At 44.2% G+C, this 24,057-nt stretch overlaps 2 protein-coding genes across 2 annotated transcripts; both read right to left on the bottom strand.

Moving 5' to 3' along the window:
* Nucleotides 1-260: 260 nt before the first annotated feature.
* LOC127326706 (pathogenesis-related protein 1-like) lies at nt 261-761 on the bottom strand. Its single transcript, XM_071822589.1, has 2 exons — nt 651-761; nt 261-563 (listed from the first exon to the last, which is right to left on the bottom strand). The coding sequence occupies exons 1-2, from the start codon at nt 759-761 to the stop codon at nt 261-263; spliced, it is 414 nt and encodes a 137-aa protein (XP_071678690.1).
* Nucleotides 762-8,089: 7,328 nt separating this feature from the next.
* LOC127326702 (pathogenesis-related protein 1-like) lies at nt 8,090-8,958 on the bottom strand. Its single transcript, XM_051353497.2, has 2 exons — nt 8,670-8,958; nt 8,090-8,582 (listed from the first exon to the last, which is right to left on the bottom strand). The coding sequence occupies exons 1-2, from the start codon at nt 8,854-8,856 to the stop codon at nt 8,311-8,313; spliced, it is 459 nt and encodes a 152-aa protein (XP_051209457.1). The 5' UTR covers nt 8,857-8,958; the 3' UTR covers nt 8,090-8,310.
* Nucleotides 8,959-24,057: the final 15,099 nt, after the last annotated feature.

The raw sequence follows: 24,057 nt of genomic DNA on the forward strand, positions 1-24,057 counted from the left end.
GTGATAAGAATTGGAAAAATGGCTAAGTGTGGCTCATACTTGGGCAGGGCAAGGTATATGTAGGCAGATGGGCACTTGGTCCCGGTTGCAAACTGGGACCAAAGGGTTAAGAGGCTTGACACGGTCTGACATGCCCCCTTTAGTCCCGGTTTGTATTACAAACCGCGACCAAAGACCCCAAACGAACCGGGACCAAAGGGTGGGGTCACCCCGCGCCGAACGAACCGGGACCAATGCCCCCCATTGGTCCCGGTTTGCTTTTAAACCGGGACTATTGCTCCCAGGGGTGCTGGACAAAAGGTCTGTTGTCTACTAGTGTTGTAGGCGTCAGGGTTGGCGATGAGATAGGCCTCAACATTCTTTAACATTTCGGCAGCAGAGTCCTTGGCCTTGAACATCATGTCATTATCCTGCACGCCCTTGGACGTGCATTCCACCTTCGCCACACTCCCACCATTGGCCGTTGGCTTCATCTTGATGCTCCATGTGGATGTCTCAACACCGTCACACTCTAGGGTGTATCTGCACTCGCATTTGTCCACATCAAGGAACTCAACCTTCTTCTTCATGACGTTGAATGGAATGGCTGCATGATAAACTATGTGTTAAGATTGAACATTTCGGCCGGACAACATGTGCGGTATGTATACCTGAGCCACAATTGTAGTGTCGGACGCTGCCGACGCCGCCATCTCCCTCAACATGCGTGGAGCGGACACCTTTAACTCCAACTCGAGGGTCCAGCTGTTCGTGGAGGCCATTGTTATGTATCAACTACAAATGGGTGCAGATGGTGTGAGCCGCTATTGTACCTAGAGGAGATGTGGTGTTTGAAGGTTGCCTTGGGAGAGGGAACGAATGCTTTAAATAGATGAAACATGGACTGGTGAAGTTTGGCCCATCGATTTTTTTCTCAAATCTGATGGCACCGTCGGCCACTCGATCGGTCTGAAAGGACACGCTAGAAAGTTTTGCGCTTTGTTATTGTTTAGTTAAAGGGACGAGAGCATGGGCTAATTTATCAAGAAATTAAGGAGAAACGATGAATGGGTGGTCTACATGAAAAGCAAAATATGAGTAAGGATGCACCTAATGCAGAATATAGGTAGCACACTTTCCTAGTTGTGTGATGTGTAAGGGTGCATCCAATGTATATTGTGTTATTTACACGGTCAAGTGGTAGTTCTTTCTAGCTTCATGAGTTTATGCTAGGCAGCACGAGTACAAGTTATATTCGCATGTCACACAAACTTACTCCATTCAATAAGTATTCATTTACTACTCCATGAAATACACATCTCACAATAACTCTTTTCGAAAGCAATTATACCAAGAAGAGTATGGGAGTCAAACAGAGTTTTTCCATGTGTACCCGATTTCTTATCATAATTTTCTAATGCAAGGTTGAGTCGAATGTTTTTTTAATTGAAAGAAGAATACGCTACTTCAAAGCTTTAGTACAGATGGCTATGCAACCTTCTATTCATATGCAAGAGCGTCAGTTGAGCAAAGAAAATAATTTTAGGCTCTAAAGAGACAGGGCAACCCTGAACAAAATAAAAACAGGAGATTATCATTCAGATTTTTAAGAACTTAAGTATTCGGAAACTCGGCTCCCGGGTGAGTATTCTCTACATTTAAAATATGTTTTCTCTTATTTTGATTTGGTGAGGCCGCTACAAATATTCACTAATGTTTGGGCACACTATTTGAGGGTGCATTTTTATATATGCAAGTGTATTCACAGTTTTGTCCAAAGTAAATTGTGGCGTTTGGGGCATCATTTACAAGGTCTAGATTTAAATAGTATTTCTAAAGCAGAAGATATGAAAAAATTGTATCATTTCAACAGATTTCACGGAATACTTGTGCGGATAAAAAAAAAAGTGGCTTTCTCTCTCCTATCAACTTTCTCCATCACTTGAGCGAAGATTTGCAGTTTTTGGACACCGGTGTATCATGCGATTATCAACCTATATTGCAGATGCTCCATGTGGGCAGATATACCAAAATCTTGTTTGCTCCGTGCACAAACATGCATCTAATGTGTATCAAGAACTAAACGAAGTTTTTTTTTTGAGAAGAGAACTAAACTATGTAGGAGTAAGCGAGCGAGGGTGGTGTTTTGAAACATGGGAGCTTACGCTCCCTTCATTTTAAAATGCATCTTACACATATTTTTAAAATTTCAAAAAATAGGAACAAAAAATCTGCATGCACGTCTTCACGTGTTACACACTCACAAAGTCGTTTCTTGAAAAATTGACTTTTCATGTGGCGTGTGTAAAATAATAAGATTCAGTGGTAAAAATAATGCTTTTCACAAGATAAATTTTCTCCTTTTTGAATAGACCATAAAAATATTAATTTTTCGTGAAACTTGACGAAAACAAATATATTATGGACATGTACATGTAGAATTTTTTTAAAAAAAATTCTAAATTTTAAAAATATGATTTTTTTTTGGTAGAGGGAGCATATGCACCCGGGAGCCAAATTGAATTTCCATAAGCGAGAACGCTAAATTATAGTACGAGAGAAACACATGTGACAGCACATGCATAGCAATATTCCCTCTAGCTGCGCAAATTGAGCGGGTCTTAATGAAAATAGAAGAATGGGACGTCTAGATAAAAAGCAAAAGATTCCCAAGAATGCATCCAATGCAAATATAGGTAACACACTTTTGAAGTGGCGTAAGGAGGAATCCAATCTAAATTGGGTAGAGAGAGCGCTTGTAACTTGCAGGATGACGACATGCTATTTTTCCTGCCTGGAGTCTCGGCCATGCCGGTGTTCAGTAACGAGTAGGCTAGCAGGTGGTGTAGCTAATTTCGATTTACGGAGATGCCCCTCATTTTAGCTGAGCTAATTTTGTAGAGTGATCTCGATCGATCCATGTGGGCCAACAGCCAGCTACAGGAATAAGGGCTATCTGGACAAGCATCCTCACAATTATCGGCCTTTTGGCCATCCTGCTTTGTTAAAATATCTTATCGCGTTGGTGTCAATTTGGCTCGTGGATGCCACCGTCCTATGTTGTCATGCCAAGTTTCTATGCACCCCAGTAAAATAAGCTACATGGAGTGTTTCCTTACCTAAAAGAAAATGCGTTACGCTTCCTTGATACATACACGTTTCATACAATTTATCTTCAGTACACTTCTACTTGTCTCCGAGCGCGAACAAATTAAATAGAGTAAGAGTTAGCCACGAGACTGATTTACATTACGTGAGAAACACATGAAATATGATATGAAATATGATAGTACGTAGCAATAGTAGCTCTGGCCGCGTTATTTGTCATGGGCCATCGAGAACTAGTGGTTAATGAAAAGAGAAGGGCGTCTTGATAAAAAGCAAAAGATTCGTGAGGATGATAAATGCACCATACTTTTGTAGTCGCGTGATGCCTAAGGATGCATATAATACGAATATCGCTTCGTGCTGCACATATCTAGCCAAGTAGTTGTGCGGTCGTAGGACGACAGGCATCTTTAATTTTCGTACCCCGAGTCTCGTCTCTCGTGATAAGACTATGTTGCTGTTGAGTGATGAGTAGTAGGTGGTATAGCTTAATTTCCATTTAAGGAAATGGTGAGCCCATTTTGGATGAGTCTAGATTCTGTATCGGAATTACTATGCATACCAAGTTTTCCGTAGACTAGTAGAAACAGGGGATTTAGTCTCGGTTTGTACGTGCCTTTAGTCCTGGTTGTGCAACTGGAACTGCGCAATCGGGATTAAAGGCCCCCCTTTAGTCCCGGTTGTGAGGAGAACCCGGACTAAAGGGCCTTCACGTGGTGCGGTAAGGGCGCTCAGGGTGAAGGGGCTTTAGTCCCGGTTCGTAGTACAAACGGGACTAAAGTCATCCACGCGTCATGCGCACGGGCACGGCCATTTCTCTGCCGCAGCAGAGCAAAGAGCTGTTTCTTTTCCGCGGCAGAGGTTTAAGGTTGTATGTTTTCCATTCAACTCGACGCTCCTAAATACATCAATTAAGGAACCATTACACAACATTGTCATTAATAGAGACATCGTCATGAATACAGTACAAGTAATGCATATTACAATCTAAGTCCTCTGACGATCCCTATTATCTATCCCTAATGTCTAAATATATAGTGCCGATAGATGGTATTCTCCATTTCGATCTATGACCTTCCTAACTAAAAATTCTGCCAATTCCTCTTGAATTGCTCGTACGTGATCCATTTATAGGAGATTGTTCCGCACGCTTTCTATCTAATTTAAAAAAGGAGATCAATATATATGAATGAAACTCAGCACAATTGATGGTAATAAAATAAGATTGTGAATATTGTTTACGTACATGAAGTTCTTGTAGAATTCCCCCTCCCCCCTCGATGACAAGTCATCTCGCGAATGAACTCGCAGATGTAATATCCACATAAATTATTCCCGTCTAACTGCTTCAAACACTTTACGAGAATAGAGTTTGATCAAACTAATAATCAAACATGATAATGCATGGTATTGAAACAAGAATCAAAGAGATGCACAGACCTAGCTATAGTACTACTTACATCACGATCTTGAAATGTAAGTTCATGTTTCCATTCACCCCTAATAGTCTTGATGAACTATTTCCAAACCCTGCCCGGCAAAGAAAAATTGAGTAAAGGAGTTACTAATTACTTGATATCGGGAATTAACGGAAGATGCCGATATAGGGCGATAATAATTGAAATTATCTCTGGAGAATTGCTTTCAGGTTCGGCCATTGCGCATGCTCTTTACGTTTCGAGTCTATGATGAGTACCACTCCTTTGTCAAGCTGAATGACTAGCAGAATAATGTGGAAGTTGTGCACTCATAACTCGGGGGATTAATTAGACTTAACATCGAGTAAGCGAAATCGAATGTGTACAAGACAGTAACACTCACCTAAAGTTGTACGAAAATAATATTTCCGTTTTGGTTTATTATTTTACTACAAATCTTACCAAGTTATCCTCTGTGTCATTGGGGTATTGTTGTACCGTAACTTCATGAACAGTATTTGGGTCAATGAACCCAATGTCATATATTTGTCCTCTTTTGCATTCGATAATCTTCATTCTGCATAATATATAACGTATAATAGAATATAATGAGGGTAATTATTCATGCAATCAACGAGTTGAGCTCTAGACTTAATTACAGAAATAAATCACTTATAGAAAATAGAAACTCATGAGAGATTTGTCCACAACGTCTTGATTGAAGAACTGAAATAGTTCTTCAAATTCAATGTATATATTCTCGTTTCCACGGAAGTAATGCTCGTCTCTAACTCCCACTATGAGCATGATGCTCCCATCCTTAGATGCGGGAGCTGGTCATGTTTGACGAGAAGCTTCCCGTATGTGTATTTGTATGCCAAATCAGCCATGGGAAAGTAGCATTGGTATTGAACAGTCATACCAAGATTTACAGCGCATCGTGAGACTATTTCTGCCATCCTCGGATCATCATAGGAGTGCACGATCAAGGGGGGTAACGATTGGTTTATCTGTTCTCCAAGCTGAGCAATTGTTTTCCCTTTTGACCAAAAAAGAGAGCGTTCATACTCTGATGCCAAATCAGCTAGCTTTGCACGCGTCTCGTCAAATCGCTTCACTGTTCCCGATGCTATATACTGCTTTGGTGGGGGCCATTTCGGTGCAAGTTGGCGTTTCAAATCCTTAGCCATGATAAGGGCGTTATCCTCACCAGTCCTCTCATATGGTAACAAGTCCTCAGCCTTCTTCACAGCAGAGGATTTCGTCGCAACTTTGGATTTTGTTGCAGCTGTGGTACTAGATGCCGGAGCGGCGCCCTTTCGATTTTGTCGAGTCTGCTGAGGCGGTGGAGTGTGATGATGTGCAGGAGACGGCTGAGGCATCGGAGACGGCTGACGCGCCAGAAAAGGCTAAGGGGGCGGAGATTGTTGAGGGGGTGGAGACGGCTGACGCACCGGAGACGGCTGAGGCGGCGGAGGCAGTGGATTCTGCCTTGTTCCCAATATGGAATCACGATGTTTTCCTTTCGCCATAGAACGATGCTTTAATGGCGTCTCCCAGTTCATTCAGATCCCTCACCGGAGTCGTTCAGATGCTGTGAGGTGATATCGTCTTCACCGGCTATGAGATTCCTCATATACTCTTATTGTTCTTCATCTCTGTCGCGGTCCATAATTTTTGCAAAGACATGCGTGTTTGTAGAATTTTCTCGCGGTCATTTTATATATTGTGCGTATTTTTCCGACTTCGTATGTACCAGAAAAGCCGTTTTACCATTTTTCCCACTTTGTTTGCAAAAAACTCGAAATTGAAATTTGTTAATTTCCCCTACAAGTATACGACTTAATATAAATACAGTTCAAAGGATTTTTTTTGAAGTTTTCATAATTTTCTATGTTTTTTTTAAAACTAAAAAGGCGATCCATGGGGAGTGTGGTAGCTACATGTGCCACATAAATGCTTCTTTTTTGACGCATTTGGCCACATGCACCACATAAAGGCGACATGCGTCAACTCAAATAATTGACTGCGGGTCCAACTAGATTTCTGTGGCGCATGAAGAGTTGGTGCAACAGAGAGATGCCAAATTCTATGACACATGAAGAGTTGGTGTGCAACATAAATGACATTATTTAGTGGCACGTGCCTGGGTGCGCCCTGTGGCGCATGGTTATTTGGTGCGCCATAAAAATGCATTTCACCTATAGCTAGTTTCCTACTAGTGACCGCGTGACCGCTATAGTCTTCATCGGAGCCACCTGGTGCGACCCAGTTCGCTACGTATTCTGCGCAGCGTGGCAGTATGGTGGGGCGGCATCGCTTCTGCGTTCTGCACACGAAATAAATGGCTCCCAACGGCAATGATGCAGGCTCCCTAGGCCTTGCCATATGTGCGGCATTAATGTGCAACACCGCCCGCTCGGCTGTCTCTGGCATATAAATTGGGTCCTTTGCGCATCCACCCTATCACACAACCCTAGCCACCTCCTGAATCCCCAACTCTAGCGCCGCTACCCACCTGCTAGAGTGCATCCTTAGGCATCCTTAATTTATTGGTAAACATGGTGGATTACAACCTAGAGTGCATCCTTAATTTATCTGCAGATTTTGGAGCAGGGATTGTTTTTCAACTAACTTCTAAGCATTCTACAATCTTTGACTATACTTAGATCACTGAGACTCGCATCCCACCTACCAGTTTTGCTGCTAATCAGGCTAACCGTTGATTAAATGACCAACTGCTGAAAGTTACAGTAGTTTAGATCAACAACTGATGAAATATGCAAAAAGTACATTCAACTAGTGATTTGTGCGAAAGAGGGGACGACAAACTGGTGGGATTGTGTGATTTTGTCCATTTCGTCGAGATGCAAAGGGTGAGAGAGACGATAATGACGTCAACAAATATTTTACATGGTACATGGCCGTGCGTTGCGCCGCGCCAACTGTGGTCCTCCATACCGGTGACCCTGTGCTCAGCCTTTGCGAGATGCCCCCCGTAATATAGAAACCGTTATGTCATGCAAGTGCAGGATTGGAGGACAGTTTTGTGACGAGGGAGGGAGCCGGAGAAGTAGGCTTTGTTTAATCATGCGAGCACCTAACAAAGCATAGGTTCTTTGCATTGGATGATCTCGACTAGTATAATTTTCTTCATTGGAATCTGCTGAGCATGCCTATGCAAAAGTACTTTCAATTTGATGCCCTTAGATTGTGGTACGCTTGGACCTGATATAATTTAATGCAAGGCAAAATAGTGAATTTATATGCCTTAACATATATTTAGCAATTAAATCCTTTTGTGCCTAGGTGATGATTTTGTGTTGTTGTTTATATAGGCCTTGTCTATTGTTTATCATTTTTGCATGTATTGTTTAGATACTACTCTTTGTCATTATCCTTTTTTACAGAGTTGTTGTTCACTTAACGTCTGAATCAAGAGCCGTCGCACCAACGGGGCTCCATGCCATCAGTGTTGCATTTTCTACATATTACTGAATGTATATTTCCGATAGACTGTGTTTCAGAATTTCGTTAATTTTTTTGCGGGAAAGAACCTACTAATTTTGAATAAGAGTGTCATGTATTTCACATACTTGTTTTTATTCTTATTTAGATCCACGAGGAAGATACATAAGCAATCAACACAACCTTCAAACAAACACACTCAAGGCCATACCCAGCTACCTTTTATTTAACTTCATGAGTCCACACCCAGCTTGCTCTAGCATACCACGGAGGTTGGAGCAGTTTTATTCGATCGGGGAGAAAGCACCATTATTATGGATGATCCCTCTTTGCTTACTTAGTTGTAGGCATCCGGGTTAGCGATGAGATAGGCCTCAACAGTCTTGAACATTTCGGTGGCAGATTCCTTGGCCTTGAGCATCATGTCCTTCCCCTCTGTGCCCTTGGATGTGCATTCCACCTTGGCCACACTCCCACCGTTGGTCGTCGGCCTAATCTTAATGTGCCATGTGGACGTCTCAACGCCATCACACTCTAGGGTGTATTTGCACTCACAATTGTCCACATCCAGGTACTCAACCTTCTTCTTCATGACATTGAAGGGCATGGCTGCACGATCAACAGTGTGTTACGATTTGAACATTTGTGCCAGAAAGTAGATTACATGAATGTATGTCATATGTGTGGTATGCATACCTGAGGAGCAGTTGTAGTGCCTGACGCTGCCGATCCCGCCATCTCCTTCAACGTGGTGGGCGCTGTCGACAATGTGTGGGGCGAGCTTGGGTGCCAGAGTGTGCCAGTCCATAACGGTGGCCCGGAACTTGCGTGGTGCGGACACCCGCGACTCCAACTCGAGGGTCCAGCTGTTGGTGGAAGCCATTCTTGTGATTATAACCTACAACTAGCTAGGTGGAGATGGTGTGAGCTGAGACTATCGTACGCTGGGGAGATGTGATGTTTGAAGGTTGCCTGGAGAGTGGAAATGGATGCTTTAAATAGACGAACCATGGGCTAGTGGAGCTAGGCCCAACGAGTTTTTTGAAAAAATGGAGGGCACCATTGGCCACTCGATTGGTCAGAAACCGTGCACTAGAAAGCTTTGCACTTTCTCATTGCGTAGTGGAAGCGAAGGGTGCATTGGAAAATTTATCAAGAAGTTAAGGAAAAAAGAAGAATGGAGTGTCTATATAAAAAGCACAATATGAGTAAAGGATGCATCCAAACCGAATATAGGTAGCACACTTTCCTATTTGTGTGATGTGTAAGGATGGATACAATGCGTATTGCCTTTTTTTTACACGACCAATCTGTAGTGCTGCATATCTTCATGAGACGTAGCGCTAGTCAGCACGCGTGCAAGATAGATATGCATGTCAGATAAACATACTCAATTCAATAAGTATTGATTTACTACTTCATGAAATATATATCTCATCATAATTATTTTCAATAGCAAGAAGAGTATGAGAGTCAATATAAGTATTTTCCTATGTGTTATCACCACTCTGTACCTTATTATTTTCATAATAATTTTCTAATACGATGATGAGACGAATATTTGTTACGTTCAAAAAAGAACATGATGCTTCAAAAGGCATGTACACACGACAATGAGACTTGCTATTCATATGCAAAGTTGAGAAAAGCAAATAATTTGCGGTTGTCAAAAGCCGCGGAGAACTAAAGAAAATAAAAGAAGGGGCATATCAGTCATAACGTTTAAAGGTTTACGTATTTTATACATATAAAATATATAAGTTGTTGTTATTTTCAATTTGGCGACCAGTTACATAAGAACTTTCGATTAAATTTGTGCCATATCAATTGAGGGTGTCTTCATATATGCAAGCGCATACAAACCTTTATCCAGAGTGAATTGTGACTATTGGCCGGTAGGATGTTATTCACAAGGTCCCGGTGTAAACAATATTTCAAAAGAAGGAGATAGGGAATATTTGAATCGTTTCAGCAGCTTTAATGGAATATTTGTGCGAAAAAATAGTTATTTTATCTCTCCTTTCGCCACATCTTGTGGTAATATTGTCAGATATATGAACCACGGGTATATCATGTGATTATCATGAGATTAAACAAAACATAAGTAGTTTTCATATAAGTAGAGACAATTAATAATCATCTGCCTTTTGACCAAATAACTATAATAAGGACAAGATGAGTGAGGAGTAGAAATAAAAAAAAGGTCTGATATTGTAACCCCTGGTAAAAAAAATCATAACAAAAATCTCTCGTGAACTGATATAGAACAAGAGATGAGCATAAAAGGTAGATACAAGAAATTAACCTTTCAGGTCATAAGCATAGACAACATGGGTTGAGCAAGCGTGGAAAAGGTAAAAATCAAACATTAATATGAAATCCTATCATTTTCCACAAGAGTCCATTTACATGGATGTCACGGTCATCTATTGTCACACCAAGCTTCTAAGACAGAAAAAATGAGCTAAATAGATTGTTTTCTAACAGAAAAATGGTACGCTTTCTCAACAACGTTTGATACGATAAATTTTCTATACAATTTTATTTATCTCTGCTAACATCTAGTGTGCAGAGAGAACTAAACTGAGTAGGATTTAGCCAAAAGACTAATTATCATACGAGAGAAACACATGAAAGCGACAATACATGAATATATCAGCTATAGCCATGTAAATTGCGCGGCCAATCCAAATAGTTAATGAAAAGGGAGGAATGAACGTCTAGATAAAAAAATAGGGATTATAAGGATGGTCCAATGCGAATATAGGTACTCCCTCCAACTCATATTATTTGATATCAATATATAGATGTATGTAGACATATTTTAATTGTAGATACATCCATTTTAGCATCAAGTAATATAGATCAGAGGAAGTAGCAAATTTTTTAATCACGTGATGTCTAAGCATGCAGCCAATACGATTAGGATAGAGATAGTCACATGTTTTCTCTTCGAGAAGTAGGATAAGCCCTGGCATGTGCATCTATTGATTCATGTCTAGCAATTGGATGCATGCGTGCTTGCTATTTGCCGCCATTGCGCGGCCATGAGCGCCTCAGAGAAAGCTTTCAACTTGCAGGCACTAGATGGCGCCATCCTACATGCACTACATGAAAACGTCAAGGTGCCAACGACCAGCTTGTGCCGACGGCTTTTTATTAGGGTCGTCGACACAGGGAAGGCCGCGAAGAAGGCCGTCGGCATAGAAAAGTTTGTGTCGACGGCCACCTTCGGCACAGAAAAAGGCCGTGTCCGTCGGTGCAAAGATTTATTTTCTTCCTCCACCACCCCTGTGGATCGATATCGCCTTTTCAGTTTTGAAAAAAAAGAAAAACATAGAAAGTACAAAAAGTAAAATCCTTCCTGATGAGTATTATGTTAATGGTTTTAAGGAAAATTAACAAAAGAAAATTCGACGTTTTTTTTGCAAAATTGTGTCATGTATCGGTAAAACGAGTTTTCTGGTTGCATACGACCTCCGATGAAAATGTTATTTTATATGAAAATGTATCTACACAAACTTTCCTATCCGATTTCAAGCACCGATGGTCGTTTAGACCATTTTTGGATTCATCAAATTCAAAATGGAGACATGAGTATTTTCAGCTTTTAGTTTCAGGCTAAAAAGTAATTAAAAATAAAATTAAATTTATTTTATAGTTTCAAGATTTATTATTACTTATCTTATTCATGGTTGTTTACTCAAATAATTGTTTGGATTCAAAATAATAAATAGTTTTGATATCAACAAGGTTAATGGTTAATAGGATTGATATGGTACTATCATCAACAAGGTTTCGCCTTTTTTAATGGAAGCTCCACCGAAGGAACGGAGAAGTTAAGGGTGCTAGGGCTAGAGTAGTGCGAGGATGGATGACTAATTGGGAGGTTTTACCATGAATTTAATTTGACATAAAATTATGTGGAGTTAGATTTAAAATGATCCATTTGAGAATGGGTGACTAATTGGAAAGTTTTACCACCATCGGAGTGGTGTTCTCCTCTTTAGTGGGCGGTTTGCGGCTGCTTGTGGTAATCTCGCAATTCCACATCTAGTTCTAGTAACAAGTGGGGAGGATGTGTCTGCCGGTGAAAACCAATCAGCGTTGAAAGGTTCGTACTCAACGGAACGGAATTCGTGGTCACTGCAAAGCATGGGTACGTGCATGGATGCGTAGTCTGGATCTAGGGTTTACATGGAGAGTCCTAGCCAGAATACAAGATGCCTAACTACAGAATATTACATTGCCGTGCACGTCAAGGATCCACCTTTCCTTATACGCCGTATTGGATCCGGATACTTTATGGGCCTTCACGGATCCGACTACCTGCATAGGTCGGTTGAGATCCGGCTCCTGTTCCTGGGCTGCCCGATGGGCCATATGCCACCATCACCATCTGTGGGCCACCCGGGCTTGCCGGATCTAGACCACGTCGTTGATATACCCATAAAGTATACCCACAACAGTAGCCCCCGAAGTTCTTCAAGCTTCATCATTCCTCCGCCTATCTCTGTCCGGATTCGAATAGAATCTCGAAGAGCTTCCAAAACTTCATCGTCTCCGACTTCATTCAACCGGAAATCATTCGTTCTTTTGTAACAGTAACTTAGCAGATTTCTTGCCCATGTCGCGCACAACTTCCCCTTTTCCCGCGCTAAATTTTCGGATATGCGATATTTTTGCCGGAAATCTCGGAGGCGTGCAGTTAGGTCACCACTGCGTCCATTTCACCGCTTTTGACCTAAGACATGTGGCGATCATCCAACGGTGCGACCGTTCCATTCCCACCGTAGGATCCGACTCATGAATCTCCGCGCGAGGCCTATATAATACGCCTTTCGCGCGGTCATTTTCACTTTTTCACCGCCCTCACCACTTCATCTTCTTCCTCGCGCCAGCGCCGCCCGTTAGATCTCACCTCCGGCGAGCTCCTTCCCGGAAAGCTTCAAGCGCCACCGCTCCAAGGTCTTCCTCGACCCAAGCTGCTCGCGTTTGATCGGGATTTCGCCTCCGCCGCCGATTCGTGGTCTAGTCGAAGGCCTGCGCGTCAAGTCCGAGACTTTCTCCCTCGCCGGCATCACGGGGAACCGCCACGCCATTGACGGTAAGTCCACCGGACTTGTAGAAGATAGACTTAGTGGGGATCCGGCTTCTTAAGTTTTTTACCATATGCATGCACCCGGAAACATGTCCACTAGCTCACCTAAGTTCACTGATAGCTCTCCGAAGAGTCCACCACCAAACTCAATAGAAACCAACTTTCGTTGAGCCTTTAGCATTCCTTCTGCCCAATATTTCCGATATTAGGTTAGCTCAACCTTATTCCGCGTCTTCCAGCAACATCCTTGGTCGGATCCCAACAGCTGAAGAAATCCAAGCGGAACTAGAAGGGCAGGCTAGAATGGCTGCTAAGTTCTGGAGGTGGAGCAGAAGAAGGGTTCGAAGGCCCGGAACCGTGAGGGGGAGAAGGGTCAATGGTGGCCCAACGAAGTTACGAAGTCGGAGCTTAGAGCCTTCGTAAAGGAAGGACTCATTGCTCCGGATACTTGGAGTTTCAACAAGGACTCCAGCATTCCGACCCCTGAACCTGACGAACGAGTTTTCACCAAAGCTTTGGTGGAATGCGGTCTCTCTCTTCCTCCTTCCGAATTCTTCCTGTCTGTGCTTAGCACTTATGGCCTCCAACCACACAACATATGTCCAAATTCCTTTCTCCTCCTCTCCAACTTCGCAACTCTCTGCGAGGGTTATCTCAGAGTCCGTCCAGATATCCGCCTTTGGCAGTTCTTTTATAGAGTCAAAAAGGAGACCAAGGATAAGGCCATGGTGAACTGCGGAAGCATGACTTTCATCCTCCGCACCAGGAGGTTTTTCTGGCTCTTTCTTCCCAAGAGTTCGTCCGGTACTGGAACGCCAGATGGTTCTACGTGAAGAATATCTTAGTTCCGGGCGTCCACGATGGTCTCCCCTTATTCGCCAACAAGCCTCCGGAAGAGCTCGCCAGCTGGAGCCTCATCCACGCCCTCGCTCAGTATCCGGAGCTGGAGAAAATGGGTCGGAGGATCTCTTGGCTGGTCCATAACGGTTTAACCGGAATGGACCTGACCTTGAGCTAGTTTACTCGTCGGATTCAGCCGCTCAAGTACAATAAGCGGCTGATCTGTGAATACTCTGGAGTCGACGATCAGCTGCGGGTGACCAGGGATAACCTGCCGACTGATTCTCTGAACAAGAGGATCCGGACACTCGTGAAGATTACCCGGGGCCAGGAGGTCCCGGAAATCAACAAGGACATGTACATCAATAACAAGTGCCCTCCGGTGCATTTTCTCACTTAGTCATTTTGCTTCTTATATTTGAAATGTTCTAACTTCTTCAACGCTTCCTCTATCAGCTCAATTCTTTGGCGGAGGATGGTTTCAGAGATGTATTCCGTCTACCCGCTGACGCCGGAAGGGCGGAGGAGGATCTGAAGGACGAAGACGAGGAGGAAGAGCAAGCTCCCAAAAAGAAAGCTGCTCCTCGCGCTCCAAAACGTCCCCGCGCAAAGGTTTTCGGCACTGACACCGGAACCAGCGGCGAGGCCTCCGCCAAGAAGGCAAGGACCAAAGCTCCTCCACGCCTCGACTCTAAGAAGGCAGAGCGTGACCGCATCAAGCTTCTGGCCACAGCCGGAAGAAGGTCACGCCCGCAACTTCCCGGAGCCACGTAAGTGTTCCGAAATACAAACCCCTAGTTGCGATGTTAAAACTTTATTGCTTATGTCCTTTCTTTACTTGGTGCAGGAGCCAGAAGATCACCGCTTCACAGGTTAGCTCCCAGAAGCACATCACCAGTTTCCTCAAGACGTCTCTGGCCGTTGGCCCCACCACTCCAGCTCCGTCAAGTACCTCCAACCCAGCTCCCCAACCTACTCCGCCTGAGGCTCACCCCACCCCTGATCCCGCCGCTGAAACTCATGTGGAAATAATTCCAGTGAGCAGTGGGAAAAGAGGCGGAAGCTGCTCCGCCACAAAGCGAGCTGCTCCGGAAGAAGCTCAAGAAAAAGGTCTAGAGGAGACAGAAGTCACCTCCGCGGATAAGGCTGAAGCTTCGGCTAAGGATGATGTCGATTTTCCGGCCAATTTTGGTGATCCTGCTGATCTTTATGCCACGCCCAAGGCGTACTCCCATAAGTTCTTTAACAAACTTACGGAGGAGGAGAAGTGGGAGCTCGAACAAGATCTACTGAACTCCATGCTAAACAACGCATGGGGTAAAGCTGATCTTGAATCTTCCGAGATTCAAAATCACAAAAGGGAGATCGGCGAGTTCTTCGACCAAATCGTCGTTAAACGCAAGGTAAACCAATATTTCCAGTAGCCCCCAAGTATCTAGGCGGAAAATTAATAATAGTTTGCACCTTGATACTTTGAGTAAACTAACCTGAGAAATTTTAAAGTGTCATGGTAGCCCCCAAGCGTCATGGCGGAAAATTTCCGGCAATGATGCTTCGAAAATATCTACACTTAATTATACGCAATCGGAACTTATCCTTAGCTTTCACTGCCGTAGGAACAACAAGCGCTGCATTATGAGCTCCACAAGAACATCTCGCTGCAGCACCGCATTACCCTTGGGCAGACGGATCAGATTCACGATGCCAAGGAGAAAATTGCGGAGCTGGAAAAATTGCTGGCGGAAGCCCAAGGTATATCTCCGACCAAACTGTTATTATTCCAAATTTCCGACTTTGAACTTACTTTGTTTTATTTGAACAGGTGCATCTACCTCTCTAGCCACTGCATCCTCCGAGCTTGAAAACCTGCGCTCCGCTCATAAGGACCTGGAGTCTAAGCTGAAGGAGGCGGAAGAAAAGCGGGAGCTTGCAGAGAATCAACTGGCTGAGAAGAATGCCGAGTTTATCCGGGAAATGGCTGATCTGGTGGAGAAGCGGAGGAAGGACAGTGCTACTCTTAAGAGCCTCCAAGAAAACGTCCAACACCTCTAGACCTACATGAGGACGGCAGATCAAGGTTGGGACCTGCTCAACTCCGACATCATGGGTAAGTATCCGGAACTCAAAACCAAATCATTTCTCCGTAACCCTGAATGACGTCTAACTCTGATCAACTTTTTATTTTATAGAGCCACTTGGATACGACGAGGCCCGACGCTAATAGTTTCCGCGTGATGATTTGATCAAGCTGGCCGGAGATGACTGCATGGACCTAATCTCCGCTTGCCGCAAGATCTGCCACAACTTGGCGATCAAAGAGAGCCGCACCTGCGATGTCTGCAGGCTTATCCAGAGAATGGATGTCCTGCCGGAGCTTGTCGTCGATCTCCAAGCTTCTTCAGCCAGAGGCGCCGCTCAAATGTCCTTGGCAATGTGCCTTGCTAATGCTCCGAACCTTGATATAGATCTGGCCACTACTGGTATTCCTCCGGATGCAGATTCAAATTCACTTTTGGATGCTTGCAGCGGCTACGACACCCGGATCGCACGACGGATTCGTCATGACGAATTCTACGACAAGCTCGTGCTTCCAGCTGACGAACCTCTCGAAGCAGAGCTTGAGAAGATAGGTGAAGTGGAGACAAGGCCAGCCGGATCCGAAGACGGGAGCCAATTCACCTGGACCAGCTCCATGGAAGCTGAGAAGAATGAGCCTAAGAACGATGATGACGACGCATCTTCTCCGGTTAAGGAAGCGGAAAAGAGCGAGGCACGAGCTGATGATGAAGGTCGTTCTTCTCCGGCCAAGGAGAAGTGAAAAACTTGTTCCTCCGGGAAATTGAAACATTGCATCATTTTGGCCCCATCGAGGGTTTGTAATATAACTTAAATATTTTTAAGTAGCTAGGACGAAACAAGTGCATGGGCGGAAAAAACTTATCCTGCTATCCATTTTATAATATATGCATGTTTCGTTTGTTGAAAGCAAGTGCTAGTTTCTAAGTTTTCCGGCTTGCTTATTTGACCTTCCACGAGCCGGAGGACCTTTAGCCGGAAAATGCTCGCCGACGGCGACGAAGCCCAATGGCGATCCATCAATAACCGCGGAAAAAAGCCCCCAGCCGAGGTGCCGGAAATCGCTACCAAGAATCCATAAGTTCGCAACAAAAAACTCATCCACCAGAAAACTTAAGCTTACGTCCTAAAGGACGATTTTGAAAATCACAACTTTTATACACGCCTAGGCGGAAACATCCAGCTCTGCGGTTTTAGTCGGAAAACATACACGATCCAAAAATGAACAAGTAAAGGAGGTAAAAGACTCAAAGAGTGAACCATATGCTTTATTTCATTGATCATGTATCATAACTATTACAAAATATGTAATGCAAAAATTGCTAAGTGTGGAAAGGACGTAACTGTGCTATATTCCAGGGACGGTCTGTTTCATCGTATATGTCACCCGGATCCTCCCTCTTGCGTTTCCGGTACCAATTGTCAGGTCTATCCTTTAGCTCGCGGAAATCAACAAGGTAGTAAGATCCGTTATTTAGCACTTTGCTGACAACAAAAGGTCCTTACCAGGGAGATTGCAGCTTATGTTCTTTCACCTGCCGAAGGCGGAGGACCAAGTCACCTTCCTTAAACGAGCGGTTCCGAACTCGACGACTATGATAGCATCGGAGTTTCTGCTGGTAAATGGTGGAACGTTGGTCAGCTAGATTCCGAGCTTCTTCAAGCAGGTCCACAGATAGTTGTCAAGCCTCGTCAGCAGTTTCATCATTGTAGGCGGAAACTCGCGGGGAATCGTGGATGATGTCGGAGGGGAGCACAGCTTCTGATCCGTATACTAGGAAAAGGGGGTAAAACCAGTCGACCTGTTAGGGGTAGTTCGTAAACTCCACATAACAGAATCCAACTCCTCGGCCCAATCTCCAGCTGCTCGCCGCAGTGGTTCCTCAAGGCGAGGCTTGACTCCAGCTAGTATGAGGCCATTGGCTCGCTCGACCTGCCCATTGGATTGTGGGTGAGCCACAGAAGCAAGGTCAAGCCGGATCCCTACATCATTGCAAAAATCCTTTAGTTCTCCCTGTGCGAAGTTCGTGCCATTGTCTGTGATTATGCTATGTGGGATGCCGTATCTCACTACGAGGCTGCAAACGAATTTCAGTGCCGTAGCACCATCGGCTTTTCTCACTGGCTTTGCCTCGATCCATTTACTGAACTTGTCAATAGCGACCAAAAGGTACTCAAAACCGCCAGGAGATGATTTCTTTAACTTTCCAACCATGTCAAGCCCCCAGACCGCAAACGGCCAAGTGATTGGGATGGTCTTCAGCTCCTGAGCCGGAGCATTTGGTTGAGTAGCATAGTACTGGCAACCTCGGCAAGTTTTCACTATCTTCTCAGCATCTTCTTTAGCTGTTAGCCAGTAAAAACCTTGCCGAAAAGCTTTTGCAACGAGGGATCTGGGAGCGGCATGATGCCCGCAATCACCTGCGTGGATCTCTCTGAGGATTTCGAAGCCATCTTGATTTGAGATGCATTTTAGAAATACCTCGTTTGCACTTCGTTTATAGAGCTGTCCATCAAATATTCTGTAGGATCTTGCTCGTCTGACCGTCATGCGAGGACTTAGTCCTCCGGTAACTTCTTCTAGTCGATGAGGTAGTCCAGGAAAGGTTAGGTCCAAGCCGGAGTGGTTGCCATCACCTCCTTAGCCGGAGACACCGCCACATCTGGGTTTTCCGGGTTAGCGCCCTTCACCGAGGGTATCCGTAGATGCTCAAGGAAAATGCTAGGCGGAAGAGGTTTCCTGCCGGATCCGAGCTTGGACAGCATATCTGTCGCTGTGTTATCATCTCTCCTGACGTACTTGACTTCATATCCGAGGAAGCACTTGGTGATCTCGTCAACTTTATCTATGTAAGCCGCCATAACGGAGTTTCTGGCGTTCCAGGTTCCGGCTACTTGTTGTGCCACCAGGTCGGAATCTCCGCAGCATATGATGTGCTTGATCCCAATTTCCTTAGCGATGCATAGACCGTGTAGTAGAGCCTCGTATTCTGCCATATTGTTTGTAGCTTCGAAGTGAATCTGCAGAACGTACTGCAGTTCTTCTTCGGTTGGTGACTTCAGGGTAACTCCAGCCCCCGAGCCTTGATGCTGCTTGGATCCGTCAAAATACATAACCCAAGTTTCAGGTTCCGGCATAGGGGCGCCATCAGGAGCCTCGGTCCAACCGGCGACGAAATCCGCCAATATTTGGGACTTGATCGAGGTTCTGGCTTTGTAGTTGATGTCGAAGGCAGAGAGTTCTATGCCCCACTTTGCTATGCGCCCTGTTGCGTCGGAGTTGTTGATGATGGTTGACAGTGGAGCTTTGTTCACAACTGTCATAGGATGCTCTTGGAAGTAGTGTCTCAGCTTCCGGCTACCTAGGAACATGCCATAGGCTAGCTTCTGAAAGTGAGGGTATGTTTGTTTGGATTCCGTCAGTACCTCGCTGATGTAATAGACTGGCCTTTGGACTCCATGCTCGTGACCTTCTTCCTTTTGCTCCACCACAATAACGAGACTGATGACCTTGTTGGAGGCTGCCAGGTAGAGGAGCATAGGCTCTGACTCTTCCGGAGCTGCCAAGATAGGCGGGGAAGAGAGTATGTCCTTCAACCCCTGAAGTGCTGCATCTACTGCGTCGTCCCAGACAAATTTGTCTGTTTTCTTCAGTAGTTTGTACAAAGGTAGTGCCTTCTCGGCAAGGCGGCTAACAAACCTACTGATTGTAGCAACGCAACCAGTTAGTCGATGCACATCTTTGAGACAAGTTGGCCTCTTGATACACAGAATAGCCTTGATTTTTTCCGGGTTTACTTCAATGCCTCTGTGAGACAAAATGAAGCCAAAGAGTTTTTCCGGCTGGTACGCCAAAGACGCACTTCAGCGGATTCAACATCATCTTGTACCGTCGGAGATTTTCAAAGGTTTCCGTGAGATCGCTGATCAAGTCGGATCCTTTCCGGGTCATGACCGCGATGTCGTCGATGTAAGCGTGCACGTTTCGGCCAATTTGGTCCTTCAGGCATCGCTGCATCGTACGCTGGTAAGTGGCACCTGCATTTTTCAAACCAAAAGGCATGGTGACATAGCAGTAAGTGCCAAAGGGTGTGATGAACGAGGTCGCCTTTTGGTCGGACTTCTTCATCCGGATCTGGTGATACCCGGAATATGCGTCAAGAAAACACAGAAGTTCCGCCCCTGCCATCGAATCAATGACTTGGTCAATGCGCGGCAAGGGGAACGGATCCTTCGAACAATGCTTATTCAAGCCGGAGTAATCGATGCACATTCTTAGTATTTCAGAATTCTTTTTGGCTACAAGGACAGGGTTTGCGACCCACTCAGTATGGATAACTTCTACTACAAATCCTGCCGCTAGTAACTTTGCTAATTCCATCCCTATGGCGCGGTGCTTCTTGTCTCCAAAGCATCGTATAGCTTGCTTTACCGGTTTTGCACCCAGATTTATGTTGAGGTAGTGCTCAGTGAGTTCCCTTGGTACTCCGGACCTGTCAGAAGGTTGATATGCGAAGTTATCCATGTTAGCGCGCGTGGAGGAACTCGACGAGCGCGTCTTCCTATTTGGGGTCCAGGCCAGTGATGACCCACAAGTATAGGGGATCGCAACAGTCTTCGAGGGAAGTAAAACCCAATTTATTGATTCGACACAAGGGGAGCCAAAGAATATTTGTAAGCCTTAACAGCGGAGTTGTCAATTCAGCTGCACCTGGAAACAGACTTGCTGATGACCCACAAGTATAGGGGGTGTATCGTAGTATCTTCGATAAGTAAGAATGTCGATCCCAACGAGGAGCAGAAGGTGTTGACAAGCAGTTTCGATGAAGGATTCACTGTAAATGCTCACAGACAAGTATTCAGGGGGGTTTGATGTAACAGTTGAATAAAGTACGAGTATGTAAAGTGCGAGAGTAATAATTGCAGTGAGTGGCCCAATCCTTTTTAGCACAAAGGACAAGCCGGTTTGTTTACTTATAATGACCAAACGTTCTCGAGGACACACGGGATTTTAGTCTAGTGCTTTCGCTACATACGGCTAAATAATCTTCATTGTTGTGATAAGTGTTGTGTGGGTGAACCTATGCTAATGTACCGCCCTTCCTAGGACTAATACATACTTGTGATTATACCCCTTGCAAGCATCCGCAACTACAAGAAAGTAATTAAGAATTAAATCTAACCACAGCCTTAAACTCTGAGATCCTGCGATCCCTCCTGCATCGATATACCAACGGGGGTTTAGGTTTCTGTCACTCCGGCAACCCCGCAATTGGCAAACGAGTACAAGATGCATTCCCCTAGGCCCATAAATGGTGAAGTGTCATGTAGTCGACGTTCACATGACACCACTAGAAGAATAACACCACAACTTAAATATCACACCATTGAATATTACTCAACCATAGTTCACTACTAACATTTAGACTTCACCCATGTCCTCAAGAACTAAACGAACTACTCACAAGACATCATACGGAACATGATCAGAGGTGATATGATGATGAATAACAATCTGAACATAAACTTGGTTCAATGGTTTCACTCAATAGCATCAACAACAAGTAGGAATCGATACCGGGAGAGTTTCCCCTATCAAACAATCAAGATCAAACCCAAATTGCTACGGCGGTGGCGGTGTCCAGCGGTGATGACGGCGGTGATGATGGTGGAGATGATGATGATGGTGATGGCGATGATGTCCAGCTCGATGACGGTGTCGATGGCGTCGATTTCCCCCTCCCGGAGGGAATTTCCCTGGCGGATTCCTGCCCGCCGGAGAGCTCTTTTCTCTCTGGTGTCCTCCGCCCCGAGGCGGCTGTAACTCTTCGCGAGGTACCCTCTGTGGCTTAGGTCGTCGGGACGAAGGGTTTGGCGAAGAAAAGGAGGCGAAAAGGGTCGTGGGCCCCCCAGACCATAGGCCGGCGCGGCCCGGGCCTGGGCCGCGCCGCCCTAGGGTGTGGGCCCACCCTGGCTGCTCCTGGCTCCTCCTTCTGGCTTCCTTCGTCATCTTGAAAAATAGGATTTTTGGTATAATTTCCTTCCAGAGTTGATCTTCCGAAATATTGCGTTCTGACGGTGCTTTTTCCAGCAGAATCCTGGCTCCGGTGTTCGATCCTCCAATAATGATGAAACATGCAAAATAGATGAAATAACATAAGTATTGTGTCCCAATATGAAATATATCAATGAATAACAGCAAATTATGATATAAAATAGTGATGCAAATTGGACGTATCAACTCCCCCCAAGCTTAGACTTCGCTTGTCCCCAAGCGAAACTGAGCTCGATAGACATGACCACATGTTTATGGAGTGAAGAGTCGATAAATAAAATACGGACAAGAAGCATCATATTCATTCACACAGGACATTATAGTAAACAACCTCTTATAACTCATATTGAAACAAGTATAAGGTAATCACAAGTAAAGGTGCATGAGAAATCATGATTGGTGATGGCAAACTTCGTTCTTGGTCAGAGAACAATTAACAGATTATATTTATCTCATTGAGCAGCGCTCTCATGTTAGAGTTTATAAGGCACAACTTGCATACTCAATCGTAATGGTCTACTGATAATCATTGATAACTTGCAAAGCTATATTCATTCAAATAAAACTTGTACTAAACAAAGAAGAATAAAAGACATGATGTAGCAAATCACAATATAATGGTTTGATCACAACTACTCAAATGCTTGCTTGAGATGGAGGGAAATAGGTTTACTGACTCAACATAAAGTAAAAGACAGGCCCTTCGCAGAGGGAAGCAGGGATTAAATCATGTGCTAGAGCTTTTTCAATTTTTGCAATCATATAAAGAGAATAAAAGTAACATTTTGAGAGGTGTTTGTTGTTGTCAACGATCGGTAGCGGGTACTCTAACCCCCTTGCCAGACAACCTCCTAAGAGCGGCTCCCATATTATTTTCATTTTGTGTGGCACTCCTTCCAACCTTTCTTTCACAAACCATGGCTAACCGAATCCTTCGGGTGCCGTCCATCAATCACATACCATGAAGGAGTGCCTTTTTATTTTAGCTTTATTATGATGATGACACTCCCCCCAACCTTTGCTTACACAAGCCATGGCTAACCGAATCCTTCGGGTGCCGTCCATCAATCACATACCATGGAGGAGTGTCTATTTAGTTTAATCAATTTGGGACTGGGAATCCCATTGCCAGCTCTTTTTGCAAAATTATTGGATAAGCGGGTGAAGCCACTAGTCCATTGGTGGAAGTTGCCCAACAAGATTGAAAGATAAAACACCACATACTTCCTCATGAGCTATGAAACATTGACACAAATAAGAGATACTAAGTTTTGAATTGTTTAAAGGTAGCACATGAAGTATTTACTTGGAATGGCAGAAAATACCATGTAGTAGGTAGGTATGGTGGACACAAATGGCATAGGTTTGGGTTAAGGTTTGGATGCACGAGAAGTATTCCCTCTCAGTACAGGTCTTTGGCTAGCAAGGTTAATTAGCAAGCATAAGAGTCGAGGGAAACAAACAAATATACATGTGATAGAAACAATCATGCATCTTCCTTGTAAGTACAAACAATTTTAACTTCAGAATAATAAGCTATGAGCTAACAAGAAAGACAATGAAACATCTACATGTATTTCTCTTTTCTATTTAAACCTCAAAGTGTTGTTGCTATTGACCAATGCTAAGTTTGCCAAAACCAAATAGATTTATTCAATGCTCCCAAAGTGATACCAATACTAACAACAAGGTGAATCATATAGTAGAGATTGCAAACTAAAATAAGATGTGCAATATGTAAATGATAAGACTTCTCATTAATATTCCATAACGATAACTCACACCAAGGGATACATAGATAACCAACTAAAGGAGAGATACTTCCAAACGCAACCCATCTTATATGATAACTTCCCTACTCATGATATGATACTACTTGACAATAAAAGTAAAAGGTAGTGATAATGTGATACCGCGGCACTCCCCCAAGCTTGGAACAAACCAAGGGGATGCCAATACCGATGATGAATTACTCCTTCGGTGATGGTGGTGATGAATTCCTGACAAGCTTC

Source organism: Lolium perenne, chromosome 6 (assembly GCF_019359855.2).
Source record: "Lolium perenne isolate Kyuss_39 chromosome 6, Kyuss_2.0, whole genome shotgun sequence".
NCBI lineage: Eukaryota > Viridiplantae > Streptophyta > Magnoliopsida > Poales > Poaceae > Lolium > Lolium perenne.